The sequence below is a fragment of the Diabrotica undecimpunctata genome, chromosome 5 (assembly GCF_040954645.1).
Source record: "Diabrotica undecimpunctata isolate CICGRU chromosome 5, icDiaUnde3, whole genome shotgun sequence".
Taxonomy (NCBI): Eukaryota; Metazoa; Arthropoda; class Insecta; order Coleoptera; family Chrysomelidae; genus Diabrotica; species Diabrotica undecimpunctata.
The window spans coordinates 95,286,525-95,303,084 of NC_092807.1; the positions used below are offsets into that span (position 1 = coordinate 95,286,525).

General features: G+C 35.3%; 1 protein-coding gene across 4 annotated transcripts in view; it reads right to left on the reverse strand.

The window, feature by feature from the left end:
• Positions 1 to 16,560, reverse strand: part of LOC140441500 (uncharacterized) — a 116,931-nt gene that overhangs the window by 70,339 nt on the left and 30,032 nt on the right. For all 4 annotated transcript variants that reach the window (XM_072532257.1, XM_072532256.1, XM_072532259.1 and 1 more), the window contains exon 4: positions 10,793 to 11,013. In XM_072532257.1, coding sequence (XP_072388358.1) covers positions 10,793 to 11,013 — 221 coding nt within the window. The remainder of the gene's footprint in view (positions 1 to 10,792; positions 11,014 to 16,560) is intronic.

A 16,560-nucleotide genomic window follows, 5' to 3' on the forward strand; every position in this document is an offset into this window, starting at 1 on the left:
ATTCATACTAACCAGAAAGATTCGGAAGTTAACAGATGAAGGTGGTACTGATTTATTCCTTATGGAAAGCTACTTAAAGACGGAAAAGACCTATTATTCGCTATCTGCCTATTAAATTAGAAAATGGAAACTAGGCTATAAATAGTACACAAAAAGCAGAGCTACTTGCTACAAATCTTGAAAATACATTCAAACCAAATGCATGTCAAGAGGATAAAGAAAGATGGGAGGAACCTGTTCAATTGTAGGAAGTTTGACTAACTACACCAAATGAAGTGCTTGTAAAAATAAAGGATAATAAAATGGTGCTTAAAAATGTTCCCCGAAGAACTCTTGTAAAACTAATAAACCTAAATAATACTGATGAAAATATCTACGAATATGGAAAATGGCCGAAGTCATTATGATTCCTAAATCAGGAAAACCAGTACATGAGGTTTTATTATACAGACCGATATCTTTGCTTCCTGTGATATCGAAGCTGTTTGAAAAACTACTTCTTAAGAGAATTAAACGCATTATTGCAGCAAAGAATCTAATTCCGACACATCAATTCGAATTAAGTAAAAGCACTCAACAGTCGACTAGGTGCACAGAATCACAAATCACTCTTTTGCCCAAAGAGTATTCACAAATTTTGCAGTCGTAAATAGCATTTTAGAATTACGCAGAAAGACTTTTTTTTAAATTTGAAAGAAATTACAGCAGATGTTTCACAAGGCACTGTGTTGGGTACGATCTTATACTACCTGCTATACAGGTGTTATATACATGTACTGGAAGACCTTTGCCAGTTGCCACCTTTTATGATGATACTATCCAAGCAGTGCAGACGACTAGTGAAGAAGCGACCAAAAATTCCAAATAGCAGTTAACTAAATCCATAAATAGGAAAAAAAATGGAGAATCAGGATAAATAAAGTTTTATGTTAATTTTAACAGCAAAAAATATAATATATACCAGATATAATCAACAATATTCAAGTACCATGTGCAGATACAGTTAAGTATTTAGGTATAACATTAGATGCCAAACTACGCTGGAAGATTCACGTCAAGAAAAAAAAAAGAAGAACTAAATATAATGTAATAAAATATAATGTAATAAAATATAATGAAGAACTCCACTCTGTCGATTCATAACAACTTCCTATTTTTCAAACAAATATTGAGACCTGTATGAACTTCTGGATGACTACTACAGGGTATGCTAGACCAAGAAATATAACAATAATACAAAGATTCCAGAGCAATTCAACAATGAGAAACATTGTACATGCTCCTTGATACCTACATAAGGACCTGAGAATGGAAACTGAATATAATTATCAAGAAGATAACAGGAAGTAACGAGCAATAACTATTGAGGCAATTCAGTTTTCCGATATTACTGGATAACCTAGAAGATTGAAGAGGACAAAGTCTTTTGAACTAGTTTGGGTAATTGTGAAAAGTTGAGTGTGCATGTTAGACTGGTGCACTATGTTATTATCTTAGATAAGAGACGCTATAGACTTAGTTTATAATTTTAAGGTACAGTAGTAATTTAGGTTAAATTGGAATTGCCCGTTGATCGTTTATGACCAGATTGCAATTGTAATTATCATCATCGTCCTAATGATTACTAAAATACGTAAAATATAACTGACTCCCCTATTTGACATCAACGTGGGAATGAGATAGCGTCTCCCTATCAACCATATACATAACAAATCGGTACAATTTACTGCAAATGCTGATGATGTAGCTATCATTAGCAGCAGCAAACAGCGACTAATGAAAGTGTTTAGGGAAATTGATCCCGAAGCAAAAGTTGTTTAAAATAAATAAAATAAAAACCAAGGCCATGACACTCAAAAGGACACCTGAAAATGAAAGTAATATTACAAGAGCGTGTGGTATGCCTTTACATAGTTGGGCATCGTCAAATAAGGTGAAAATAACAGATGTATTCCTCAAAAAATGCGCGACATAACAGCGTAAGATCGATTGATGTTATCAATACTGGATTAGAGAACTACCAGACGTCAAAAATGAAGAAATTACGTATACTCAACCCTAAGAGTTCTTTTGAATAAATGTTTAGCAGATGAGAGAGAAAAGAAGGATAAACAGAACATCGAAAATTATCTGCTCATAAGCCTACTTCCGCATTCATACAAAGTTCTCACAAAAATTATTACCAACAGGTTATCTAATAAATTCGACAGCTATCAAGCTCCAGAATAGGCAGGTTTTCTCAAAGATTATAGCACTATAGAACAGATTCAGAAAATCTGAACATTGATAGAGAAATGCAACGAATACAATGTCCCACGATCTTAGCCTTGTGAAGCGTTTGATATTCAGTCGAACTGTGGGTCGTATTTGCAGCAATCGATAACCTAAAAATAGACTCGAGAGAAGAAGTAAAAGTTAGAAATCAAAATTTATGAGAACAGAAAATTTAGCAAAATTCAGAGGAGTGAGACAAGACGATACGATTTTTTCTTGACATTGACCCTATAGGACGTTTTCCAGCAGCTTAACTGGGAGCAAAAAGGTTTAAATATTGACGGACAATACCTGCATTATATCCGCTTTGCAGACGATATTGTCATAATTTATAGTAAACTCAACTAGCTACAAGAAATGCTTTTAGAATTAAAAAATGTTTTAATGAGCGTAGGTTTGAAAATGAATCTAACAAAGACCAAGATTCTTACTTTGGAGGAAGTATCAGTTACTGTGGAGAAGAAAATGATAGAAAGAGTAGAAGAATATATTTACTTGGGTCATCTTATAAAGTTGAACAGTTCTGTTGTTGGCAAACTTAGAATTGTCCTCAAGAAAAATAATATTCTCCCAAATCTGAAGGTATAAAAAAGTTTTAGATTTTTGCATCCTTCCAGTGATGACATGCGGTCTACAGAAAATTATGTTGACCATAAAAAGCGCCAATAAAATGAGAGTAACACAGCGCGCAGTGGAACGACTTATGCTGGAAATAACTTTAAAAGATCGCGTCCACCATGACGAAATACGTAGAAAAACAAAGGTAGATGATGGAATACAACGTGCTACTGTATTAAAGTGGTCTATTGTAGGATATTTTGCCAGAAAAGGTGATACCAGGTGAACAAAACTTATCGTACACTGGATCCCTAGGTTTGTCCTCTAAAAAGGCTGGACGATGTAAAATAAAAGGCAAGAAGACCAAAAGAAGGCTTATGTCCAGGAGTGGACAGTCAAAGGCTGTTGAAATATTGGACAAAAAAAAACCTTGTTAATGACAAAAAGATGACAAGCAGCTCAAGAAATTCAAGAGAAAGATGAGAAAAGTATATGATTCGGTGCAAGAGGAGGGCGGCACTTGGAGAATTGGAATAAACGATGAGATTAATGAGTTAAATTAAGGGCACGATATTGTACGATTTGTACAATCAATGGAGACAATGGAGAAAAAGAACACAGGAGAGGTCTGAATGCAAGAACATAACCAGTTAGGTAAAGACCCATCCAAGACTATGATGGCAAAAGAAGAAGAACAAAACGACATCTATCGAATTTTTTTTAATTGTTTAGCGATTTGATTTAAGGTACATTAGGATTTTTCTGGATATTTAAATTAAATTTGAATTCTGAAATTTTAAATGATTTAAAGGAAATTAAAATTTTAATGGGAATAAGCCACAATTGAAGGTTAAAATAAGTTTATTGTCGTTTCTATTTTCACTTCGAAAATCGTTCTCAAAATACAAACATTAATAGATTAAACAAATTTTGTTTTTTGTTACTTGGTGAAAAATTTTTCTAATTCGTTATTTCGTATTATTAAGTTTTTGATTTGATCACTTAAGTTTTATTTTACTCCATAAGAACTTAAATATAAAAAATTAACAATAATACTTTTATTAAACGTAAAATTAAAAATCAACCCAAACAAAAATTTAGTTCAAAATACCAAACAAAATCAATGCCAATAACTTTATCACGTTTGTACAGACCACACGGGAGAAGAATCCTTACTAAAAAAGCGAATAGGATATTTTATGTATTTACTCGTTTGACCATATACGTGATTTAACGTTACCTTTGAAAAGAAATATCTTTATCGACCGTGAAAATACAAAAAGTAAAGCAGAAGCTGATTTCTTGACAAATACGTCTCCTTGGTGTTTCTTTAAATAGAGATTTATACAGATTTATTAGCCGACAGTAAAGATTTGTATATATATATATATATATATATATATATATATATATATATATATATATACATATATATTTATATATGAAAATTAGGAATTATTATGAAAGTTCTTGGGAAGAACGGCGTTGAGAATTTATAACTCGTCGTTTCGGCACCCATTTTGGAGCCATTATCAAGAGGGATATGGTTCCGTTCGAGTTCGGGGTCCCAATCTGCCTACTCCCTTCACTCGTAACGTAATAGTATCTTGTTCTGTAGACATACAATAACCGTCAAAGTCTCAAGCTGCCTACTCCTCAGTGTCGCGTGACTAAATATAATATGAAATTAGTACCGACATACGAGCTTGTTTGAGAAATTTAACATCCATTAGATTGAATTCCATTATTGTCACAGTAACATTCAGTTTTGATAACAAAAACGTTAAATATACGTTTATTTTTTCATTAGTAATAATTCTGGCTTTATTCGTAAACAAACAGAATAACGAAATTGATATTTTAAGTTGGAAAATGGTAACCTTTCATAAAAGGTATTTTTCTATAAGTAGCGCCGACGATATAATTGGTAGGTTTTCGTTTTCATTCGAAGGCCCTATACAACAAAATCTACAATTCACAACATTACTTTTAATTTTGAAACATCTGGTTGTGTCAATAATTGTAGAAAATGCACGAATAGTGATGAAGATTAAAATCAACCAGCCTGTGCAATTAATGAAGACTGGAATGGCGTGAAACTGCCGTACATAGTCTAGGTAAAATCAATTTTTCTTGTAACACTACCCTACTTTAAAGAGAAACTGGTATTAGTGCTAAAACTGTACGAAATGTTAAAAAAAAACAAGTACCATTGCTACAAATTGCAAAGAACTCAGAAAATTTTCATTGCTGATTATGAACGACGGATGGTGTTTTGTGAAGACATGATCTAATCGACGAATCTGACGAAGATTTCACGAAAAACATCTTGTTTACAGATTAATATCGTTTTCTTTAACTGGTCATCGCAATCCATCTGTTACCGTAGGATAATCTGCAGAAAATAGCACATAAGTGCTTCTTACAAAATACAATACCGTCAAAAAGTCAACGTCTGGGCTGGTATTTTAGGTGGCAACGTCATTGGCCCTTTTTTCAGTGCGGGCACTTTGTGTCGTCGTAGCTCTCCTGAGAAATCACATAATTCCATTAGTTTGAGCATTACCTTATAATATGGATAAAATTTGGTTGTAGCAAGAAAACTGTTCAGCTCACAATACACGGAGGTGTTAGATTTTTTAAACATTACGTTTCTAGAGTTTTTAGTACAAAAGGTACCATAAAAATGTCACCTTGCTCTCCTGATCTTGCGTAATTCAGTTATTAATACGCTTGTCTCCAGATCAATGATCACGTCTTTGCGATGATGCAAGTAGGCCCACTGAGCTATCTAGTTTAAAACAAGCCCTCATCCAAAACGGTTACTGCGAAAATCACATAAATAGGAGCATTCACAGACATCAATCTTCACTCAGTCACTGACAAAATTCTAAAATCAATAGGAATAAAGACAATATTTACCTCCAACAAAAACTTTCATCTCTTCTCCGATCAATCAAAGACAGCATTCCAAATGAACAACACGGAGTCTATAAAATTCCTTGTGCAGACTTCCCCCGATCCTATATAGACCAGACAAATCGTAGAATCCAAAATAGGATTGATGAACATCCATTTTTGTTCGCAATTCATACTCAATTTCAGCTCTAGGTCAATACCATCTTCATACAGCTCACAAAATTGATTTTGAAAAATCCAGAACTATAGCCCCAAAAAAGGGGAAATTGTCTCAATGAAAGAGATGACAGCATACGGTTACCTTTGACTTAAAGACCGTCCACCCGTCAATCAAAATCCTACTGTCAGAAATGTTCATCTCCATACTGGCCCCCGCGCCAATTTCCACCTAAACCACGTCATCATCGACGGTAAAAATGACCCGTCCTCTATTCCCAGTATCAGTAATGCTTTGATTAGTGTTCAGTTTAGTAGTGTCTGGGGACTCGGGAGACTGAGACCTCGGAAGAACTGAAGAAGACATAGAAGAGGATGTCGAAAACTCGGCGCAATGATAATCGATGTAAGTATAATCGAGTATATTAATGGTCCCTGATGGTAAGGAAGTATTAAAATCTGTTATAGAAATGTTGGGGTCCTTTTGATCTGGATTGAGCTGTCTTTCGGGTACTGCTGCAGCTGCAAAATCTGCGTCGTTGAACACAACACGGTCGGGAAGCCATAATCCTGTTCTTCTATAACTATTCAGAGCTATTTCAATAGTAGATACTCTGGGAAATAATTTTCCTGCCATTCGCTGATGTTTTCAACAGTTAAACTTTTTTATGGTCTGCCATATAATTTGAAGAGAAGTAAGTATTAAGTGATCCATCGGCAGTAAAGACACGATCTACAGTAATATCACTTTCCTTAATTACTTTCTAATTCTTAAAAAGAATGGAATAACCACATAAACAAAATGCGGGAGACCCGTGTCGTCAAAATAGCACGCGATGAATTACCAATCGGTAGAAGTCTGGGACGACCACGTAAAAGATAGAGTAATAACCTTCCATAGAGGTACCAACCAACTCATTCGAACGAGGTTACGTTTTAAATTCATCTTGGTTAGGGATGGTTCGTAACGAAAGAGTAAGATACTCGGACCGATTTACACACTGGTCCAAATTACACGGCCTTGTGCACCTTTTACAACTTTGCCATTTTTATAAGCACTAATCATATATTATTGTGGAAACAATTATGCAATTATATATGTTAGTGACAATATAAGAGCCAATCGAAGATTTGAAACAAATAATCAGAACTTTTTGAAAGTTCTCTAAAATTAAAGTTCTTATTGACTCTGCCTTGGCCTGTAAAATGTAAAATACACTACCCTAGATAGTAATTGAAAGTAAAACGTGAAGTAGAACTTGATTAATTAAAGTTTATTTCTGATCTCGTAAACAAACACTAACTAAGCGATCTCAAGGGAGTTCTCAACGTTCATAAAGCACTACTTGTTTGTTATAAAGTTGAGCCTGGAATAATGAATCCTTTGTATACAGGGTGTTTCAAAAGGTATGTCATAAATTAAATCAGCCATTCCGGGGACAAAAATAAATTGATTGAATCCAACTTACCTTAGTAAAAATGTGTACACAAAAAAAGTTACAGTACTTTGAAGTTACAAAATAAAAATTGTTTTTTGCATTATTTCCTAAACTACTTGACATTTTTTGTAATAAAAATGGACACGTTACTTTCTTGTTCTGAAAGGGAGGTGTGCAGCCCTAAATCCCCCCAAACTTTTGAGTACGTTCAAATCAAATGAATTTTATGGCATCATTAGTTTGACACATTATTTTTAAAACTTTTTTGCTTTTTATCACTTTTTCGAAAAACTAGTTTTTTCCTAGTTGGCCATAAAATTACAATTAGTTTCTACTGATACAAGAATTACAAACACTTCCATCAATAATAGTCAATAATTTGAAGCTATCATTTATTGTTCTGAAGCTATTTTCTTGTGGCATGTTAAAGTAATTACTATTTAAATGGGAATAAGCCACAATTAAAGGTTAAAGTACGTTTATTGACGTTTCAATTTCCACTTCGGAAATCGTTCTCAAAATACAAACATTAGTAAATTAGTCAATTTACTACTTTTTTGGTCAACTTTTTTGACAGTGTGTTTTTGTGGACTTTCATTGTTTTAACGTTGCAGCACTGTGACTATCAATGTTTAAGCCGTGTTCGACGATTGATTTTCTCAAATTTCAAATTTTCTGTCAATTTCGACAAATAACTTGTGACTTCCATGGTTTTAGTAAATGTATGATAAGCCAAAAGAAAGATACCAGAGACCTACCACAAACACACAAACCATGTTTTTTGGACTTTCATGCTTTAAACCGTGTGCCCTTCATTTCGAATTCGTCATTCGTCAAAAAGAATTATTATAAATGGAAATTATCCAGTCGGTTAAATAGAATTCAACCTGTCGACGTTTATTAATCTGCTCAAAGAAATAATGTACAGCCTCGGAACCGGATTAATGCTATGAAGACGACCACGATAAGAAATAAGGACAAGCGAAAAATATTCAAAACCCGGATGAGAATTACTAGATGGAATATTAGATCGCTCAACTAAAGGGACATAGAAATAACTCAAGTGCTGAAAGAGAAACAAATAGAAATTTGCGCTCTACAGGAAACAAAAAAGAAAGGAAAAGGTCAATCAAAATTAGGTGAATATATACTAATCTACAGTTGAGTAGCAAAAGAAAACAGGACCAAAGAATTTGTAGCCTTACTAACACACCAAAGTAACCAAAATCACATCACAAAGTGTCAGTACATATCAAAAAGTATTGTAACAGCAACGATAAGAATGAAAAACGAAGACCATAACATCATTTGAGTATACAGCCCAGAAAATAACACATATTTTGTGATAACAAAGACCAACACAAATATACATTCAATAACACCCGTGTCCAAAGATCGATGATAGATTATGTTATCTCCAAAAGAGAGATACATCCATCAAAAATAATCGACGTAAGATGGGTTAACTCAGTAGATGTAGGTAAAATAAGAATCATCCTGTAAAGTCGAAGGACTAAATACGGAATCTACTTAATATTTATACAGAAAAAAAATATCAGAGAAGATCGCTGGGAATAAAATAATGGAAAACGATAATATCGAGGAAAACTCAAAAATGGCATAATTAACGCAGCAACAGAATCACTTGAAGAGAGGAAAGTAACAAACACTAACATATCAAAAAAGAAAACTCCATGGTTTAGAGAGGAAGTGAAGACAAAATTAGAAGAAAAGAAGAAAGTCTTTTTACAATACACAACACAACAAACACAACAGACATACAACCATTATAAACGAATCAAAAATTAGAAAGACAAATAAAAAGGGAACACTGAAGGACAAAGGAAAAAAAAGAACGAACTAATAAAAACGAAACACATTCAGAAGGAAACATGAGCAGACTACTCTGGATCCCTGTTTGCTAAAGGTGACGATAATGATCCACCAATACCAGTTATGACGACAAACGAAGAAATAAATATTAAGGAGGACGAGGTAAACGAAACATTAAGGAAATTAAAAAATAGAAAATTACTAGGAGAGGATAGAATATCGAACGAACTTATAAAGTAGCGAGGACCAGATCTGACCAAGCAACTATTAAAACTAATCCAAAAAATAACAGAACCAAACAGAATTCCTCAAGAATGGAGATCAAGCATTCTAATACCGCTCTTCAAAAAGAGAGACAAATCGGACCAGAAAAATTATATAAGAATTAATTTATTAAACACAACACTAAAATTAACCATCAAAGTGATAACAAATAAACTGAAGACGCATCCCTTGTTACCACCTCGTCTGAAAACTACACACAAACCGTTGTTATAAAAATGGGCAGTAGCATTCTCACTAATGTAAATTTACCCCCATCTAGCGGTGTACGTAGGAGACTTCAATAGTCATCATAAGCAGTGGAAATACAGGAAGAATGGCATAAATGGGGATACCTAAGTCCCCAATGGACCGAAGATGAGCATTTGTATCTCATTTTTGACGTTAGAGACAAAGGCAAATTTAAATCAGCCTCATGGAAGTACAACCTGTACAACCTGTACACGGCAGTACAACCCTGACCTACCATTAATATCAAACGACTATAACAGCGCCTTTCTGATAGTCATAAGACGTGTTCCCCCAGATTTTCCACATAGCCAGCATCGCCCAGTCATTGTAGAGCTTGGCGTACAAGTTCCTCTAATCAAGTCAATTCCAAGACCTTATAAACTCTTATGCACTACTCCTTGCAAATCCACCGCCATATTAATAGAAAAGATGCTTACCGACAGAGTATTTCAAGTAATTAAGCGATCAGAAATAAGCACCCCCAGAAAACTCAAAAAGGGCCTACCACAAAAGAGCAGCTCAAAAACCAAAAATAACATGATTCAGAAGCTCTGCGGCATAACATGGAGAGCACTGGCATTTTCACTTACGTCTTCAGGCTTACCTTTTGTTTATTCTGTAGCTGAATAGTGACCACTAATATATATAGATCAAAAGTGCTTAAAATCCACATCAACTCACTGGTTACCAGTGCTGAGCGGTATTCCACCACCACACCTTCGCCGACTTTATCTTCTGACCAAAGAATATAAAAAGGTTCTTAACAATACGGCCGATACATAACTATATATAAGATGCAACTATAACTATATATAAGAAGATAAAGAGGAAAACATCGTAGATAAACATGAAGCAGAAAAATATGAAAAGTTTCAGAAAAATAAGAACGAGAGATAGGGAAAGTAGTAGAAGTTAAAGGAAAGTAGTTTATTTTATCTTTCTAACCACTTCTAATCACTTATAATATCGGCATTTTAATACTATAATTAATAAATAATTTCCAAACTATTTTTTGGTCACTTCTAAGGATTTTATGAGGGAAATGTATAATAACGAATTATAAATTTTGTCTTTTCCTAAAATAAAATCTTTTTACTTACATTAGCGTCATATCTGACTTGAAGTAGAGGTTGTATAGGCACATTATTGACATGTACAACAGGAAGAGCTGTAGCTGTTGTTATGGAAGATTCCGGGCATCCTAATTCTGGACCTTCGTCACTTCCATCGGCGCATTGGGGGATTCCATCACAGGCATTATAAATAGCGATACACTCTCGGGTCGAACGACATTCAAATTGAAAACGAGTACATTTTGGATCTGAAATGAAACAATAAAAATAATCACACATGTTTTGACTACTCTTTTTTTATAACTTATTTCATAAATAACACTGCAGATGTTCTGTAATAGTATAGCTGGTTTCAAATGTAGTGGCCAGAATTTCTAGGAACATTAATTAAGCAGTGGTGTTCCAAAAATACTCATGATTTACAATAAGTCAAATTGTTGAACATAGTGTTACCCTTCTTAGAAGTCAACTTTATTATTTAACACCAACTTGTTTACAACATTTTAACTACAATGATAACTAACTTCAAAATTCTTAAATACAACTGTTGTTAACTGTCAAAAACATATGTTTATATATATATTTTCTAACGTTCCAAATTTCACTAGACATTTCATTAATTTTCGATATCATGAATGTTCTCGAACTACTTCTTTTTCGGCAAGGGACTTTTTCTATGTGGGATAAATCTTACCGAACTTTCATAACACCGCTTTCCCCTTTATAGTTATTAGCCTCGAATAACTGGACTATCAGCAATCGATTGAATCCAATAATAGGGTGAATCAGTTCCATGATCGGACCTTCCTAGTTTCGTTGAAGTTTCGGACAAAACCCTTTCTTACGTGTGGGATTGTATAAACATACTGGGTTACCTTTTTCGAAAGTTATACCAGTAGCATGCATGTCGAGCCTGGCCTTGGCTTTATCACTTTAAAGCTTCAAACTTTTACGAGTGAATTCGTAGGCTTTTCCAATTTTTTTTTTTCCAAATTTTCAATGTACGTCAGAGATGAACGTTCTTCTTCGCATGAAGGCAATCTTACGAAAATAAGATCTTGAGTAGCTTCATTTCTCTTCCGGCGATTATCCTCGATGGAGAATAACCAGCTACTTCATAACTTTTATAGGCTAATAGGAATAGAGGAATTAAAGTATCTCAATTTTTTGATTATCAGCGACTAACATTGAAAGGTATTGTCAAACAGTTCTATTATGTCTTTCGACCATTCCATCTGATTAAGGATGGAGAGGTGTAGTGCGAGTTTTCTTAATATCCACGATTTTCATTAATTCTTGCCATAATTCTGATTCAAAATTTCATTCTTGATCAGAATGTAACTCTAAAAGAACTCCATGTCTTGATACGAAGTGTGCTATACAAGCTTCTTGATTAGGAAGGGGAACAACTTTAGGCCATTTTCAAAAATGATCCATTGAGACCATTAAGTACTTATTCTCTCTTTCTGTCATCAAAAGTGAACCGAGAATATCCACTGCAATTCGTTCAAAAGGCTCTCCAGAAAGATATTGTGCCAGTTTACCACGACTTCTTTTTCTAGGGTCTTTTCTACCTTTACATAAATCGCTTTTCTTACAGCAATCTTCTACATCTCGGCGGCAATTGACGCAGTAAAATCTGTCTCGAATTCTGTCAAGTAGTCTTTTAACTCCGAAATATCCTCCAGAAAGGCTACTATAAAGTTCTTGTAACACACTTTTAATGTGTGATTTTGGCAGTACAACTTATTGCACTATACGTACTCTATCGGGACTCTTCCACTTTCGATAAAATAGACCATTGGAAAGATTCCCAGATTTTTGATAAATTTTGCCACCAGTAAAAACATGGTTATAAGCTCCACATGCTTCCCACATAAAGACATACACAAAATGACGTGGATCTCACCAGATGGAACCACAACCAATCAAATTGACCATGTGATGATAGACAAAAGGGCAGCCAGTAGTATCTCTGATGTGAGAACACGACGAGGAGCATGCTGTGGATCAGACCATCTTTTACTGCAAACCAAATTTAGGTGCAGAGTTAACAGAGAAAGAAACGAAAGACAACAAAGAACAAACAAACTAGATCTGGAAAAACTGAAGGCTCAGGAATGTAGAGAGAAGTTCGAGCAAGAAGTCACAAATGAGCTAAGGACACAAGAACTGCACTCCATAGAGAGCAAATGGAATAATATCAAAACAGCAGTGCTGACAGCAGCAGCGTCCACCGTGGGAAACAAGAAAAAGAAGAGAAGAGGAACATGGTTTGATGACGAGTGCAGGCAAGCGATAGAAGAAAGAAACGAAGCGCACAAAATGTACATAACAAGAAGAACACGGGAAAGACGAACATCATTTGAAGTCGCAAGACGGAAAGCAGACAAGATATGCAGAAACAAAAAGAGAGCTTATGAAAATGGACAAATAGAAGAAATGGAACAAAATTTAAAAAAAAACGAAACTAGAGGAGCTTACGAATACCTAAAAAAGATAAAAAGTGGATATAAACCTCAAACAAGCCTATGCAAAGATGAAAGTGGGCAAATAATCAGTGACCAACAGAAAGTCACAGAAACCTGGAAGCATTATTTTCAGACCCTACTTGGAACACAAGTAGATATGGAAGATGAAATGGGTACGAACCATGTAGAAGAGAACGAAGTTGAAGTAGAAGCTCCAACCATAGAGGAAGTTCTCGAAGCTATTAAGGCCCAGAAAAACAATAAAGCCCCGGAAGTTGACGAGATTCCAGCAGAACTGTATAAGGTAGGTGGCAACCACCTATCAAGTCATATCCACGCGCTTATCAAAGAAATATGGCAAGAAGAGAAAATACCCGACGAATGGAAGAAAAGTATAGTATGCCCAATCTATAAAAAAGGAGACAAACTCCAGTGCAAAAACTACCGTGGAATTTCTCTACTATGTACAGCGTATAAAGTCCTCACGTATATTATAAACCAGCGACTCCAACCACTAGCAGAAAATATTATTGGAGAATATCAGACGGGCTTCAGACGGGGAAGATCGACAATGGATCAAATATTTACAGTCAAGCAGGTCTTGAGCAAATCGTGGGAACACGACATTGATGTTCACAACGTGTTTGTAGACTTCAAACAGGCATACGATTCAGTCAAAAGGGACAGACTATACTATATATTGGCAGAATTAGCAATACCACATAAGCTGATTAGACTCATTAAAGCCACAATGGATGAAACTCAGGCATGTGTACGAATACAAAACAACCGGACAGACTTTTTCAAAATCTCGCAGGGACTAAAGCAGGGAGATGGGCTGGCACCAACATTGTTTAACCTGGCACTGGAGTATGCGGTTAGGCAAATGCAAACTGGACGAGAAAACCTACTGACCAATAAAACGGTTCAACTGGCTGCCTACGCCGATGATATTAATATTATGAGTAGAACATCAACAGGAGCACAGGAAGCATACGCAGAGTTAAAAACACAAACGAAAAGGCTAGGTCTGGAAATTAACACAGAAAAAACAAAAATAATGGTACAGACGAGAAGAAATATAATCCCACAAAACATTATGCATGAAGATGACATTGAAACGGTTGGAAAGTTTACATACCTGGGAGTAGAAATATATGCCGATGGAGCAGAGGATGGAGAAATACGAAAAAGGATAACGCAGGCAAACAAAGCTTGCCTGCGACTTGGAAAGACACAGTAAGCAGCGACGCACAAGCACTTTTAGGAGTCCGTGTATGGAGAAGAGCAGCCACAGACAGACAAGGGTGGAGGCAAAAAATAAAGGAGGCCAAGGCTCATTTTGGGCTGTAGTGCCGTAGAAGAAGAGAAGAAAGATTCCCATTGAGCCCAATACGACTTTATAGTACCACTGTATTTGGTTATTTCCTACCAAATAGGTCTTACTCCATTTTAAAGCCATTTTCGTATGACTTTTGTCATTATCTTTCTTTTGGCCCTTTTTAAAGGTTTCCAGGGAAGTCCGATCATCTTCCTCCTGTACAACTCTGGATATCTGGAGACGTACTTCTTCGGTTATGTTCTCTTTACCTTCAAGTCTTTTACAGTACTGGCACTGTCGTTTCAAGCAGGGTTGCCCAGAAAGAATATCAGCATTGTTATGGAGAAGCCCTTTTCGATGTACTACGTCGAAATTATACTGTTGGTGTCTCTCTATTCACTGAGCAACTTAAAGCTCAGTAAAAGCCATTTAAAATCCATTAGCCAGTGCAAAGCGCTAATGTCAGTTCTAATTATAAAATTTCTGTTATACAGGAAAGTATGAAAATGGCTTTTATAGCTGGATTGGACGATAAAGATTTACGAATAATTACAAATCTACTGGCATCAAGTGGTAAGAATAAAAGTTGAACAAGAACTGTCAAATGAAATAAATATAAAAACAGGAGTGAGACAAGGCTATACTATCGCCTTTACTCTTTAACTTGTATTCAGAAGAATTATTTAAGGAAGCCCTAATGGAGACAACAGAAGGTATTATTGTTAATGAGGTAACCGTAAATAATATTAGATATGCCGACGATAACTAAGTGCTGGCTAATTGCGGAAAGACCTTCAAAATCTAATGAACATGTGATCAATATGGATTAAAACTCAACGTTAAGAAAACTAACTAAATGATAGTTAGAAAACAAAACTATATACAGGATGACGGTATAAAAGTCGCAGATGCCGTACTGGACAGAGTAGGAGTAAAGGAACTCGTGTATCTCGACAGTAATATCATCAGCTGAGATCCAACCGTAGAAATTAAAAGCCGTATAGAAGTCCGAGCCACTTTTGTAAAAATGAGGAACGCACTTTGCAGCCACGATCTTAGCATTGACCATTGCGTTCGAATGATATACTGCTATATTTTTCCAGAGCTATTGTATGGAGTGGAAACTTGGAGCCTAAGTGAGGCGATGCTTAAATGCTCGGAAACCTTTGAGATGTGGTTATATAGACGACTACTACGAATAAGTTGGGTCGACAGAGTTGGAAATGAGGAGGTTCTTAGACGCCTGAACCAAACAACACAACTGGTCTATATAATAAAGAGGTCACATTATGAGACATCCTGAAAAATATGAACTTTTACATCTGATCATGCAGGGAAAGATCCAAGGTAAACGTGGTCCTGGTAGAAGAAGAACATCATGGCTGAAAAACCTAAGACAATGGTACGGAAAATCGACTACATCACTATTTGGAATTCCTGTCAATAAAAACCGCTCGGTCGGTCCTCAACTTCGCACCACTTTCTGAGATAATACAAATCAAGATAGCACCGAATTATCTAAATATCAAAATATCATTTAAAAAAGATGAAAACACTTTGATCCTAGAGGACTTCAACGCAAAAGTAGGCAATGCAAGATGCGATGACACTGTTGGGAAACATCTAAAGATACACAAGATATCTGGATAGAAAAGAATTGTTCGTTGATCTTTCTAATCAGATTGCATTAAGATGCTCCTTGTAAATAGGTTTATTATTTGAAAAATTCTGGACGAGGTTTGTAATATATTTCGAAAATATATCTCTTCGCATCGTTACAAGAGGTACGGCATAGCAGCCCTACATTAGGGCTGTTTTAACGATCTTCTATTCTCCGTTTTTATTTCTCCATTAGTGCCATCAAAACAATGCCATACTTAACGTTTTTAAATGACAATGCGCGTTAGTTTCGTGTAGCTTTGTAGTCGTCACGTACAATTTAATCATCTCCAACAATAAGAATATTACTCCGTGAAATTCTATTGTTTTTCCTATTCCTACCA